This window comes from Heterodontus francisci, chromosome 17, assembly GCF_036365525.1.
Source record: "Heterodontus francisci isolate sHetFra1 chromosome 17, sHetFra1.hap1, whole genome shotgun sequence".
Taxonomy (NCBI): domain Eukaryota; kingdom Metazoa; phylum Chordata; class Chondrichthyes; order Heterodontiformes; family Heterodontidae; genus Heterodontus; species Heterodontus francisci.
The window spans coordinates 26031343-26047108 of record NC_090387.1 but is presented as its reverse complement, the minus strand read 5'-3'; the positions used below and the strand labels follow the sequence as shown (position 1 = coordinate 26047108).

The window sequence follows — 15766 nt, the reverse complement described above, 5'->3', positions numbered from 1 at the left end:
GTTTAGGACATAAACTTTAATACAAAGCAATTACTGAGCATTCTAGCGTGCATGTAAATTTATTACTCGAATGTCACTTTTCAAAGATTTAGCTTCATTAGCAGTCTACAATGAATAATTGTATTGTTTGAAATGATCAAACACCAAGTGGACGCATACTGATTTGAATGATCCAGGAATGGCATATAGAACAAGTAATTTACTGGAAGTCAGTTGCAAATAAAATAGCAAACTTGTCATTTCATTGAATTCCCTGCCTATCCATTCTAATAGAGCACATTTTCATTCTAGAAAGTGATTCCAGAAAGGGACTGTTCAATATTGCAACAGAACTACAAAACCTCAGTCATGTAATCAGGCAATTAAATCTTGCAATATGGATCAGGCAATTCACTGCTCACAATATCACCAGCTGAAGTGTTATAGAGAAACAAGCTTGCAACACAATTTTCCTTCGAATAATTTCAATGTGTCATTTGGCAAGTCTTCAAAACTGATCAACAGTATTCTTCACCAATGTATGATCCTTTCAGAGAATATGGCAAACTTCAAAAATTAAAAGCTACAAAAACTTCATGCATTAGGATATCCATGTAGCAGACTGGCTCTGAATCATTCAAATGTTGAGTTTAGTTCATCAGTTCATTTTGACTCCAGTTCACTTTAGTTCATAACTGTTCCTTGCGTGAGCGTGACACTAGCAAGAACTCAAACTTATGCTTTTCAGTTCTCTAATGATTAGCTAATAACTCATCTTGTGTCTGGGATGGGGAAGATGGGGCTTTTAGGAAAGGAGCTAACTTCATGACACAAAGCCTGGTGATGAAAGTTTAGAATCAAGTCAACTTGCTGTGGTAAACTCAGTAACCCGACACATGAACATGGCAAATCTGTAACACTCCAATGCACTGAACAATCACCAACCAGCCTAACTCACTAATGAAACTCAGAGGGCAGAACACTTAACAGAAGCTGGGACTCTTTGCACTTGTCTCCAAATAACCCGCATGGCTAACACCCTAATTGATAGGATGGTCCTAAAGTTGAAAAGCAGAGAGAAGTTTGCCAGTGTTTTGAGACAGTAGGCTGATGGTTTTGGCTAGTTAAGCTCTAGTACCACTATTGTCTACATTTGGGAATTCTCTCCAAATTCTCTGGACTTGAGAGGGCAGTGAACAAATGAGGAGCATGTAAAGTCCCTACTAGACAAACGTAAACACTACAGGATTAGATTTTTCATGAACTTCATTTGGAAACTCGAATACATGGTGATGGGTTTTTGCAGTATCAGACACCTGAGTGACCAAAAAAAATTACAACCAACAATTAATTTAGTTTGGCACGGTACCAGAATTTTTTTTTTTATTTTCCTTGTAGTGAGTGTCATTGTACATCCACTTCATTTTATTCCATTCAAATCTGCATGGGTGAACTTGCATTTTTGAAGTGCTTTATAGTATTCGAAGGACATTCAATGAATTTGTCTTGAAATGTATTTGTTATGTAGGCAAATGTAGCAGCCAATCAACACAGCAAATTTCCACAAACGAGTCTTGTATTTATATAGCACTTTTCACGACCTTGGACATCTCACAGCCCTTAACTGCCAATGAAATACTTTAAGAGCAGTCACTGTTGTAATGTAGGAAACATGGCAACCAATTTGCATACAGCACGCTCCCACAAACAGCAATGTGATCATGACCAGATAATCTGTTTTTGTTATGTCGATTGAGGGATAAATATTAGTCAGGAGACCAGGGATAACTCCCCTGCTCTCTTTCAAAATAGCGTCATAGGATCTTTTACAGGCAGATGAGGCCTTGGTTTAACGTCGCATCTGAAAGACGGCACCTCCGACAATGCAGTGCTCTTTCAGTACTGCACTGGAGTGTCAGCCTAGATTTTTGTGCTCAAGCCAGACAGAAAATAACACAAACAACCCATTAATCAGTCTTTAGTATAGCTGACTGAGGAAGGAATGTTGACGGAATACAGAGATCTCCCTACTCCTCTTCAAAATGATGTTACAGAATGTTTTATGACCATGTAAAAAGCAAGCATCTGACTTATGACAATACAGAACCCCTTTATGGCCTTCTGACTATTCAAACTATTTAAGTTGACACTTGTAAGTTGCACTGTGAAACTGTAGCTTTTCTGTTGACCATATCACAGAATCATAGAAAAGTAGAGCACAAAATGAGGCCATTTGGCCCATCAATTTTGCAGTGGTTCTTTCAAAAAGCAATCCAGTTAGTCCCACTCTTCTCCCATATCCCTGCAATGTTTTTTGCCTTCAATTAATTATCTAATTCTGTTTCTGCCAACCATTGTCGACATTTTGGACTGTTTTCTCATGCATTTATACCGTTGTATCCAATTCACACAAATAATCTAAGGCAACCAGTTACATATTGACATGATGCAGAATTATAGTAGCCACAGCTGCATAAAGCAATGCCCATAAATTATTGAGCTGCTTGCGAATAAAACGTGGAGGTTTGCAGATACATTGCAGTAACTTAAGAAGTTTCTGGAATTCGCTCCTATATTTGTCAAGATACCTTTTTCTCCCAATTAGAACATAAACAAATTAATACACTTATTAATGAGCAAATAGTTCAAATGCATATGATAAACAAAGCTCAGGTTAGATCCTATTCGAATCCAATTCAATACTTTTTGTAAACTACAAATACTTCAAAACATTTCACGTTATAAAGTAAATATTTTTCACAAATAATTGTTCAATGACAGAGTACCACAAAGATAGACAGTAATTAAACTGTCCAAGCATGGGAAACATTGGAGCTGAGATTATGCAGTCTTTACGAGAATTTTTTTTGAATGCAGCAAGTAAACTTTACTGCACGATCAGTTACTTACATGGGATGGTTTTAAATTGATGTAATGCTGATAGAGCAGGCCATCCACAATATTAGAAGCACAGATGCCATATTCAGTATTCTGTGTCTGCATGTTTGTGTTCACCAGGTAGTAAATCAGAATACAAGTTATGCAATGATTAATTGCAGATAAACATGAAGTCATACAGTTTGATTAAAAAAAGCAGTGAGTGAAAGGAAGAATACCCTAAATGGCAATAATCTTAGCATGCAGGAGCAGAGTGTGATGGGAATACATGCACATACATCTTGGTGTGAGAGCAGGCTGATTAGGCTATTAAAACAAAATGGGATTCTGTGTTTTATATACAGGGACACTAAACATAAAAGCAAGGCAGTGGTGTTGAATTTGTATAAAATATTGGTTGCTGTTATAGTAAAAATATTAAAGCCATGGAGAGGGTACAGCAAACCTTGTATAGCCCAAGTATGGAACTCTTGTTTTACACACTAATCTGAGCGATGCATCCCAAAACCTGATTTGCCTTCCGATAGCCATCATACATTGCTTGTGCTCATTTAACAGGTTGCCTACGATTATCTTCAACACTCTCTCTATTGATCTGAAATCTTAAAAGGCAGCCCTGCACAATGCAGTTTCCAAAGCTAATTCATTCTTTCCCAGAAACTCAAAACTAGAACTCCTTAGCTACATCAGTCTTTCAATCATCTTACAGTCCTCAAGCTTTAAACATTCAAACAGAGCATTATCCAATCACAACTTCCTGGACTCTATAAATAAAAGCACAGAGTACAAAAGCCAGGAAGTTAAGTTCAACCTATACAAAGCAGTAGTTCGGCCCCAGCTGGAGTATTGAGTCCAATTCTGAGCATCGCATTTTAGGAAGGACATGAAGGCTCTGGAAAGGGTAGAGAGATTTACCAGAATGGTTCCAGGAATGAGGAATTACTGTTACATTAACAACACTGTAGAAACTAGGGTTATTCTCCTTATAGCACAGAAGGCCAAGAGGAGATTTGATACAGGTATTTAAAATCAGAAAGGGTTTAGATAGAGAGCTTTCTTTCATCATCTTAGAGTAAATAAAGAGAAACTTCTCCCAAAGACTGAAGGGATGTCAACAAGAGGGCACAGACTTAGGGTGATTAGCAAAAGAACCAGAGGCAACAATGAGTGGTTAGGATTTGAAATGCACCGGCTGATAGGTTGGTGGACACAAGTTCAATAGTAGCCTTCAAAAAGGAATTGGATAAATACTTGAAGAAAATGATTGCAGGGTTCTGAGGAAGAAGAGTGGATGAAGTGGGACTAACTGGATTTCTCTTTGAAAGACACAGCGCAGCCTTGATGGGCTGAATGGTCTCTTTCTGTGCTCTGCTATTCTATGATAATAGCCTCAATTAACTTCATATCCTCCATAAACCACAAGGGTTTTTGTGCGCGTTCAGATTTAGTTTCTCATAAGGCAACTAACTACAATTGACAATTTCATTAAAAAATCCTTAAGTTCTTGATTCAGCCTTATATACAGTAACTAACCAAGATCCAACCGCACCTCATGTTCTGTACTCTTTCAACCTTGATATTATTCTGCTACGTGGGTCTTGGCCCTACAATTTTTCATAGGAACATAAGAATATAAGAACAGAAATAGGCTAGAAACGACCCAACACTAGATATCCGCCTTTCCCTTTAATACCTAGCTGCAGGTAACAAAAATCTTATCAATCTCAGATTTAAAATTAACTAATCTAGCAGCAAACGCCATTTGTGGAAGAGAGTACTAAACTCGTACCACCCTTTGTCTTTAAAAAAAAAATTCATTTCATGGTTTGTGGGCATCACTGGCCAGGCCAGCTTTTGTTGCCCATCCCTAATTGCCCTTGAGAAGGTAGCGGTGAGCTGCCTTCTTGAACTGCTGCAGTCCATCTGGTGCGGGTACACCCACAGTGCTCTTAGGGAGTTTCAGAATTTTGATCCAGCGACAGTAAAACAATGGCGATATATGGTGTTTGGCCTGGAGGGGAACTTGTAGGTGGTGGTGTTCCCATGCATCTACTGCCCTTGTACTTCTAGGTGGAAGAGGTCATGGGTTTGGAAGGTTCTGTCAAAGGAGGCACGGTGACTAGTTGCAGTTTATCTTGCATATGGTGCACACTGCTGCCACTGTGCATCGGTGGTGGAGGGAGTGAATGCTGAATGGATGGGGTGTCGATCAAGCGGGCTGCTTTGTCCTGGATGGTGTCGAGCTTCTTGAGTGTTGTTGGAGCTGCACCCATCCAGGCAAGTGCACAATATTCCATCACACTCCTGACTTGCATCTTGTAGATGGTGCACAGGCATTGAGGAGACAGGAAGTGAGTTGTGAGTTACTCGCCGCAGAAATACCAGCCTCTGATCTGCTCTTGTGGCTACAGTATTTATATGGCGAGTTGAGTTCAGTTTCTGGTCAATGGTAACCCCCAGGATGTTGATAGTGGGGGATTCAGCGACAGTAAGCTGTGAACGTCAAGGGGAGAGGGCAAACTTCTTGGAGATCGTCACTGCCTGGCACTTGTGTGGCATGAATGTTACTTGCCACTTATTAACCCAAACCTGAATGTTGTCCAGGTCTTGCTGTATACGGACACGGACTGCTTCAGTATCTGAAGAGTGCGAATGGCACTGAACATCGTACAATCATCAGCGCACATCACCATTTCTGACCTTATGATGGAGGGAAGGTCATTGATGAAGCAGCTGAAGATGGTTGGGCCTAGGACACTACCCTTTGTATGCAGAAGGGTTTCCTAATTTCAGTCCTGAAAGGCGTGGCTTTAATTTCTAGACTATGCCCCCCAATCCTAGACTCCGCAATCAGCAGAAATAATTTCTCTCCATCTACCCTATTTGTTCCCCTTAATATCTTGAAAACATCGATCAAATCACTACTTAACCTTCTCAATTCCAGGGATTACAACCCAAGCTTGTCTATTATCTTAAGTCTAGCTATCAATTTGGTAAACCGACACGGTGTTCCCTCCAAGGCTAACATATCCTTCCTAAGGTGTGGTTCCAGTACGCCAGGTGTGGTCTACACAGGGCTTTGTACACCTGAAGCACGACTTCTACCCTCTTGCATTCTAGTCCTCCAGATACAAAAGGCCAGCATTCCATTTGCCTTTTTGACTATTTGCTGTACCTGTCTGACATTTTAATGAGCCATGTACCGTGACCACCTCCAGTCCCTGGCCAAGTCTCTTGTGACTTCCATTATTTCTCGCTTTTCACCATTTAGAAAGTACCCGGTTTTATTCTTTTTAGATTCAAAGTGGATGATTTCACATTTGACTACAATGAATTCCATTCAGCACAGTTTAACCATTGGCTTAATGTGTCAAGATCGCCTCGCAACTTTAACCTTCCAGCATAATGGAATGTTGCCTATCTTTGTGTCATCGGCAAATTTGGATATGTGGCTTTCTAACCCATCATCTAAGTGTTTCATAACTATGCATAGCTGGGGCCCCAATTCAAATCATTGTAGGACATCACTAGTCATATCGTGCCAATTAGAGTACCTGCTATAAGCCCTACTCTCTGTCTCCTGCCACTCAGCCAATTTTCACACTAGGTCAATAAGTTACCTTCAATTTCACGGGCTTCAACTTCAACTAAAAGTCTGTTATGACAGACTTTATCACAGAATCGTTACAGCACAGAAGGAGGCCATTTGGCCGATCGTGTCCGCACCTGCTCTCTGAAAGAGAAACTCCCTCAGTTCCATTCCCCTGCCTTCTCCCCGTAACACTGCTTCAGCTGAAACTGCCTCCACCATGTTCTCAGGCAGCAAATTCCAGACCTTAACCACTCGCTGCAAGAAAAAGTTTTTCCTCATGCCACTTTTGCTTCTCTTACCAAATACTTTAAATCTGTGCCCTCTCATTCCCAATCCTTTCATGAGTGGAAAGTTTCTATCTATTCTGTCCCGACCCCTCATGATTTTGAATACCTCTATCAAATCACCTCTCCGCCTCCTCTTCTCCAAGGAAAACAGTCCCAACTTCATAACTGAAATTCCTCATCCCTGGAACAACTCTTGTGAATCTTTTCTGTACTTTCTCCAATGCCCTCACGTCTTTCCTCAAGTGCGGCACCCAGAATTGGATGCAATACTCCAGCTGAGGGCGAACTAGTATCTTATACAAGTTTAAGACAACTTCCTTGCTCTTGTATTCTTCTTTTCTTTTGGGCCTCCTTATCTCGAGAGACAATGGATACGCGCCTGGAGGTGGTCAGTGGTTTGTGAAGCAGCGCCTGGAGTGGCTATAAAGGCCAATTCTGGAGTGACAGGCTCTTCCACAGGTGCTGCAGAGAAATGTGTTTGTCGGGGCTGTTGCACAGTTGGCTCTCCCCTTGCGCCTCTGTCTTTTTTCCTGCCAACTACTAAGTCTCTTCGACTCGCCACAATTTAGCCCTGTCTTTATGGCTGCCTGCCAGCTCTGGCGAATGCTGGCAACTGACTCCCACGACTTGTGATCAATGTCACACGATTTCATGTCGCGTTTGCAGACGTCTTTATAGTGGAGACATGGACGGCCGGTGGGTCTGATACCAGTGGCGAGCTCGCTGTACAATGTGTCTTTGGGGATCCTGCCATCTTCCATGCGGCTCACATGGCCAAGCCATCTCAAGCGCCGCTGACTCAGTAGTGTGTATAAGCTGGGGGTGTTGGCCGCTTCAAGGACTTCTGTGTTGGAGATATAGTCCTGCCACCTGATGCCAAGTATTCTCCAGAGGCAGCGAAGATGGAATGAATTGAGACGTCGCTCTTGCCTGGCATACGTTGTCCAGGCCTCGCTGCCATAGAGCAAGGTACTGAGGACACAGGCCTGATACACTCGGACTTTTGTGTTCCGTGTCAGTGCGCCATTTTCCCACACTCTCTTGGCCAGTCTGGGCATAGCAGTGGAGGCCTTTCCCATGCGCTTGTTGATTTCTGCATCTAGAGACAGGTTACTGGTGATAGTTGAGCCCAGGTAGGTGAACTCTTGAACCACTTCCAGAGCGTGGTCGCCAATATTGATGGATGGAGCATTTCTGACGTCCTGCCCCATGATGTTCGTTTTCTTGAGGCTGATGGTTAGGCCAAATTCATTGCAGGCAGCCGCAAACCTGCAGGCACTCTTCAGTGTGAGATGTTAAAGCAGCACCGTCAGCAAAGAGGAGTTCCCTGATGAGGCCTTTCCGTACTTTGGACTTCGCTCTTAGATGGGCAAGGTTGAACAACCTGCCCCCTGATCTTGTGTGGAGGAAAATTCCTTCTTCAGAGGACTTGAACGCATGTGAAAGCAGCAGGGAGAAGAAAATCCCAAAAAGTGTGGGTGCGAGAACACAGCCCTGTTTCACACCACTCAGGATAGGAAAGGGCTCTGATGAGGAGCCACCATGTTGAATTGTGCCTTTCATATTGTCACGGAATGAGGTGATGATACTTAGTAGCTTTGGTGGACATCCAATCTTTTCTAGTAGTCTGAAGAGACCACGTCTGCTGACGAGGTCAAAGGCTTTGGTGAGATCAATGAAAGCAATGTAGAGCCTCCCTCAAATGGCTCGGAACGCATACTGTCCATCCGACTGCTCACCACCTCTGGTCCAGTACACCTGCTCAGCATCTATGCTCCAACACTCTGCTCCCCACCTGAAGCTAAAGACCAGTTCTATGAACAACTCCATAACATCATTAGCAGCATCCCCAACACCGAACACCTATTCCTGCTGGGGGACTTTAATGCCAGGGTTGGGGCTGACCATGACTCATGGCCCTCCTGCCTTGGGCGCTATGGCGTTGGAAGGATGAATGACAACGGGCAGAGACTGCTTGAGTTGTGTACCTATCATAACCTCTGCATCACCAACTCGTTCTTTCACACTAAACCCTGTCACCAGGTTTCATGGAGGCACCCAAGATCGCGTCGTTGGCACCAGCTAGACCTCATTGTCACAAGGCGAGCCGCCTTAAACAGTGTTCAAATCACACGCAGCTTCCACAGTGCGGACTGTGACACCGACCACTCCCTGGTATGCAGCAAGGTTAGACTCAGACCAAAGAAGTTGCATCATTTCAAGCAGAAGGGCCACCCGCGCATCAACACGAGCAGAATTTCTCACCCACAGCTGTTACAAAAATTTCTAAATTCACTTGTAACAGCCCTTCAAAACACTCCCACAGGGGATGCTGAGACCAAGTGGGCCCACATCAGAGACGCCATCTATGAGTCAGCTTTGACCACCTACGGCAAAAGTGCGAAGAGAAATGCAGACTGGTTTCAATCTCATAATGAAGAGCTGGAACCTGTCATAGCCGCTAAGCGCATTGCACTGTTGAACTACAAGAAAGCCCCCAGCGATTTAACATCCGCAGCACTTAAAGCAGCCAGAAGTACTGCACAAAGAACAGCTAGGCGTTGCGCAAACGACTACTGGCAACACCTATGCAGTCATATTCAGCTGGCCTCAGACACCGGAAACATCAGAGGAATGTATGATGGCATGAAGAGAGCTCTTGGGCCAACCATCAAGAAGATCGCCCCCCTCAAATCTAAATCGGGGGACATAATCACTGACCAACGCAAACAAATGGACCGCTGGGTTGAGCACTACCTAGAACTGTACTCCAGGGAGAATGCTGTCACTGAGACTGCCCTCAATGAAGCCCAGCCTCTACCAGTCATGGATGAGCTGGACATACAGCCAACCAAATCGGAACTCAGTGATGCCATTGATTCTCTAGCCAGCGGAAAAGCCCCTGGGAAGGACAGCATTACCCCTGAAATAATCAAGAGTGCCAAGCCTGCTATACTCTCAGCACTACATGAACTGCTATGCCTGTGCTGGGACGAGGGAGCAGTACCCCAGGACATGCGCGATGCCAATATCATCACCCTCTATAAAAACAAAGGTGACCGCGGTGACTGCAACAACTACCGTGGAATCTCCCTGCTCAGCATAATGGGGAAAGTCTTTGCTCGAGTTGCTCTGAACAGGCTCCAGAAGCTGGCCGAGCACGTCTACCCTGAGGCTCAGTGTGGCTTTCGTGCAGAGAGATCGACCATTGACATGCTGTTCTTGTATTCTATGTCCCTATTAATAAAGCCCAGGATATTGTATACTCTCTCAACCTGTGCTGCCATCTTCAATGACTTATGCACATATACACCAAGGTCCCTCTGCTCCTGCACCCCCTCTAGAACTGAATCCTTTATTCTATATTGTCTCTCCATGTTCTTCCTGCCAAAATGAATCACTTCACATTTCTCTACATTGAACTTCATCTGCCACCTGTCTGCCCATTGCACCAACCTGTCCATGTCCTTTTGAAGTTCTACACTATCCCCCTCACAGTTCACAATGCTTCCAAGTTTCTTATCATTTGTAAACTTTGAAATTGTGCCCTGTACGCCAAAGCTAATTAATACACATCAGGAAAAGCAAGGGGCCCAACACTGATTCCTAGGGAACTCCACTACAAAACTTCCTCCAGCCCGAAAAACATCCATTAACCACGACTCTTTGTTTCCTGCCACTCAGCCAATTTCGTATGCATGTTGCTACCGTCCCTTTTATTCCATGAGCTACAAGTTTGCTCACAAGTCTGTTGTGTGGCACTGCATCAAACGCCTTTGTAAGTCCATGTACACCACATCAACAGCGTTGACCTCAACAACTCTGTTATCGCCTCAAAAAACTCCAGCAAGTTAGTTAAACATGATTTTCCCTTAATAAATCCATGCTGGCTTTCCTTAATGAACTCGCATTTGTCCATGTGACAATTGATTTTGTCCCGAATTATTTTTTTCTATAAGTTTTCCCACCACCGAAGTTAAACTGACTGGCCTGTAGTTGCTGGATTTTTCTTTACACTCTTTTTTGAACAAGGGTGTAATGTTTGCAATTCTCCAGTCCTCTGGCACCACCCCAGAGTCTAAGGAAGACTGAAAAATTGTGGCCAGTGCCTATGCAATTTCAACCCTCACTTTCCCTCAGTATCTTTGAGATTTCCAGAATGCTGACCTCATCCACTGTAAATACTGGCACAAAGCAATTACTCAACATGTCTGCCATTTCCATATTTTCACTGACAATATCACTATTATCAGATTCCAAGGGGCTCACATGGCTCCTAACTACCCTCTTTTTCCTAAAGTAATTGTAAAAATGAGCTCCGAAGAAGGGTCAGTGACCCAAAACGTTAACTCTGCTTCTCTTTCCACAGATGCTGCCAGACCTGCTGAGTGGTTTCAGCATTTCTTGTTTTTATTTCAGGTTTCCAGCATCTGCAGTATTTTGCCTTTATCGTAAAAATGTGTGTTGATTGATATTCCTTGCAAGCTTCTTTTTATATTCCCTTTGTATACCTCTTACTATCTGTTTTGTCATCTTTTGCTGTTCTTTTCATCTTCCCCATTTGACAAGATCTGTACCTTTTTTTGCACTTTTGAATTTACACTTTTTGCTTATTGTTTTAGGCTGTCTCTTCTTTCTTTAGTCATCCGTGGCTTTTTTGGCAAGTAGAGCTCTTTCCTCTTAGGGTAATAAACTGGTCTGTGTCACATTAAATTCTGTTTTGTAAACCTCTCTCTACCCACCCCACCGACCCCGCACCTCAACTGATCATGTCACTTAACCCATTAACAGATTTTGCCCAGTACACTGTAGGCAGTCACTGTCTCATCATACTGAAGATAGCCTTACCTAAATCTAGAATCTTAGAAGCTGTTACGGGTTTCTCCCTTTCAAAAACTCGTTGATCTCAATCATATTATAATCACTATGATTCACGGATCATTTGGCTTCTCCAAATCAAAAAACAAAAATCACAACCAATGTGAGTAATATTCCCACTTTGGAGACAGGACACAACCAATTGGCACCACCTATACCAAATCCAAAAGTGACTTGAGCAAAGTTCCAGACAGCATTCTCTAATCGCATCTCCAACCAAGCTGCTCGGGGTGGGCACAACCTGCAAAATTCAAACTGGCAGCCACTCCCCCAATCTGTTGTCGGAGCCAAAATCAAGCCACGAGAGGTTGTTCCGTTTATATCCTGAAATGATAAAGGGACACCAAGCAGGTGACAACGCCACAGTCAGAATGAGAAAATACATTTCTCCTTCTAAAAGGCGGACTTTTTCGTTAAGTAATTTCCAATTTAAAAGCTTGCTGGTGCAATATTACTGTATTGGTGATCCGAATATCACACACACATATATATATACATACATAAAACAGTTTTACATATACAAGCTCAACAGGCCCAGGGCCTACAGCTCACCACGAACAGGTCAGCCTGCACCCGGTGACAGCCTGTGAAATAATATACCTTCATTTTCAGCAGGTTTTTCGACAATTTCATTGTGCTTTCTCTCGCCATTTTTCATTGAAACCAAAACGGTCCAGTTAAACAAACAAAACAAAGCAAAGCAGACAGCGCTCACTCCGTCCCCAGCAACACGTTGGCAACAGGCGCGATCAGCCGAACTCTCGAGCCGCCGCAGGCTGGCAAATCAATCGCCACAAGCAGGATGCGGAGCTGTCCAACGTCTCGCCACTTCACGTTCTGGTCCGGAAGGAGAACTTTTAGTCGAAAATATAATTCTGACTTTTTAGTTTTTTTTCTCATTCATAAACTCAAAGCATGCCTGTAAAATTATTTATTTTAAAACGTTACTGCATCTGTTGTGTTAGTAAGATACGACCTTACAAGGAGGGTGTTACTCCCTTGTTTCTATTTCTACTCTCTTCCCTTTCTAGTCTCACCAGATCATGCACCTTTTGCACCCAATAGGACAGTTGGATGAATTGATGCAGGTCTTCAAAATAATGAAAGTGATACATTGAGATAGAAATAAACAAGCTATTTAATTTAACCAGCATAAAAGTAGAAGAAAAACATTTACAAAAGATTAGAGATTACAAAAAACTTCCCCCACTTACTGCATAAAATAGTGAATCAAACTCTCAGAGAACATATTTGGGGCCAATTTCACACATTTAAAAGAGAGCTAGATCGCTACCTGTTGAGAAGGGTATAGAAATATTTAACTTCACTATTTTTTCCAGGGAGATTGCTTTCAGAAGTTAATGTTTGGTGGAGAGAGGAGGGAAGTCCACAAAAAGCTAGCTGAGGAACTGTGGATGGAGTGAGCTTAATTGGCTGAATTACTTCAGCTTGCAATTATTTTTTGTATAATATTGTACATTATAAAGTTTGTATCACTGTTACTTGAAAATGAATAACTTGTTACTCGGAAGGGTGTGAGATCAAAGCAATAAATGCTGGAAATATTCAGCAGGTCTGGCAGCATCTGTGGAGAGAGAAGCAGAGTTAACTTTTCAGGTCAGTGACCCTTCATCACTTCTGCCGTATTTTGCTCTTATATTAGGGTGTGAGATCAGCCGAGCTGATTTTTGCCAACGGAGGCAAGGGCTCCTACATTCAGCAACTCCCACAGCAAACCTGTATCTTATCACACCATGGTGCCACATCTTACTGCACACATGGGCCCGGATTTCTAAGTCATAGAGTCAAAGAGTTGTACAGCATAGAAACAGGCCCTTCAGCCCACCGCGTCCATGCCGACCATAATGCCTATCTATACTAATCCCACCTGCCTGCATTAATTCCATATCCCTCTATGCCTTTCTCATTCAAGTACCTGTCCAGATGCCTCTTAAATGTCGCTACTGTTCCTGCCTCCACCACCTCCTCAGGCAGCTCATTCCAGATACCCACTATTCTTTGTGTGAAAAATTTACCCCTTTGATCCCCTTTAAACCTCCTCCCTCTCACCTTAAATCTATGTCCTCTAGTTTTAGTCACCCCTACCATGGGAAACAGACTCTGGCTATCTACCCTATCTATGCCTCTCATAATTTTATATACCTCTATCATGTCCCCCCTCAGCTTTTAAAGAGAGGTTGATTAGCGTGCAGGAGAGACATGTTCCTGTGAAAATGAGGGATAGAAATGGCAAGATTAGGGAACCATGGCTGACAGGTGAAATTGTGAGACTAGCTAAGAGGAAAAAGGAAGCATACATAAGGTCTAGGCGGCTGATGAAAGACGAAGCTTTGAAAGAATATCGGGAATGTAGGACCAATCTGAAACGAGGAATTAAGAGGGCTAAAAGGGGTCATGAAATATCTTTAGCAAACAGGGTTAAAGAAAATCCCAAAGCCTTTTATTCATATATAAGGAGAAAGAGGGTAACTAGTGAAAGGATTGGCCCACTAAAGGACAAAGGAGGAATGTTATGCTTGGAGTCAGAGAAAATGGGTGAGATTCTAAACGAGTACTTTGCATCGGTATTCACCGAGGAGAGGGACATGACGGATGTTGAGGTTAGGAACAGATGTTTGATTACTCTAGGTCAAGTCGGCATAAGGAGGGAGGAAGTGTTGGGTATTCTAAAGGGCATTAAGGTGGACAAGTCCCCAGGTCCAGATGGGATCTATCCCAGGTTACTGAGGGAAGCGAGAGAGGAAATAGCTGGGGCCTTAACAGATATCTTTGCAGCATCCTTAAACACGGGTGAGGTCCCGGAGGACTGGAGAATTGCTAATGTTGTCCCCTTGTTTAAGAAGGGTAGCAGGGATAATCCAGGTAATTATAGACCGGTGAGCCTGACGTCAGTGGTAGGGAAGCTGCTGGAGAAGATACTGAGGGATAGGATCTATTCCCATTTGGAAGAAAATGGGCTTATCAGTGATAAGCAACATGGTTTTGTGCAGGGAAGGTCATGTCTTACCAACTTAATAGAATTCTTTGAGGAAGTGACAAAGTTGATTGATGAGGGAAGGGCTGTAGATGTCATATACATGGACTTCAGTAAGGCGTTTGATAAGGTTCCCCATGGTAGGCTGATGGAGAAAGTGAAGGCGCATGGGGTCCAAGGTGTACTAGCTAGATGGATAAAGAACTGGCTGGGCAACAGGAGACAGAGAGTAGCAGTAGAAGGGAGTTTCTCAAAATGGAGACGTGTGACCAGTGGTGTTCCACAGGGATCCGTGCTGGGACCACTGTTGTTTGTGATATACATTAATGATTTGGAGGAAAGTATAGGTGGACTGATTAGCAAGTTTGCAGACGACACTAAGATTGGTGGAGTAGCAGATAGTGAAGGGGACTGTCAGAGAATACAGCAGAATATAGATAGATTGGAGATTTGGGCAGAGAAATGGCAGATGGAGTTCAATCAGGGAAAATGTGAGGTGATGCATTTTGGAAGATCCAATTCAAGAGTGAACTACACAGTAAATGGAAAAGTCCTGGGGAAAATTGATGTACAGAGAGATTTGGGTGTTCAGGTCCATTGTTCCCTGAAGGTGGCAACGCAGGTCAATAGAGTGGTCAAGAAGGCATATGGCATGCTTTCCTTCATCGGACGGGGTATTGAGTACAAGAGTTGGCAGGTCATGTTACAGTTGTATAGGACTTTGGTTCGGCCACATTTGGAATACTGCGTGCAGTCTGGTCGCCACATTACCAAAAGGATGTGGATGCTTTGGAGAGGGTGCAGAGGAGGTTCACCAGGATGTTGCCTGGTATGGAGGGCGCTAGCTATGAAGAGAGGTTGAGTAGATTAGGATTATTTTCATTAGAAAGACGGAGGTTGAGGGGGGACCTGATTGAGGTGTACAAAATCATGAGAGGTATAGACAGGGTGGATAGCAAGAGGCTTTTTCCCAGAGTGGGGGATTCAATTACTAGAGGACACGAGTTCAAAGTGAAAGGGGAAAAGTTTAGGGGGGATATGCGTGGAAAGTTCTTTACGCAGAGGGTGGTGGGTGCCTGGAACGCGTTGCCAGCGGAGGTGGTAGATGCGGGCACGATGGCGTCTTTTAAGATGTAT

At 43.3% G+C, this 15766-nt stretch overlaps 1 protein-coding gene across 1 annotated transcript in view; it reads right to left on the bottom strand.

Moving 5' to 3' along the window:
* Window positions 1-12412, bottom strand: part of mphosph6 (M-phase phosphoprotein 6) — a 55343-nt gene extending 42931 nt beyond the window's left edge. Inside the window, exon 1 of the mRNA XM_068049166.1 lies at window positions 12235-12412. Within this exon, the coding sequence (XP_067905267.1) occupies window positions 12235-12285 (51 nt within the window). The 5' untranslated portion in view covers window positions 12286-12412. The remainder of the gene's footprint in view (window positions 1-12234) is intronic.
* Window positions 12413-15766: the final 3354 nt, after the last annotated feature.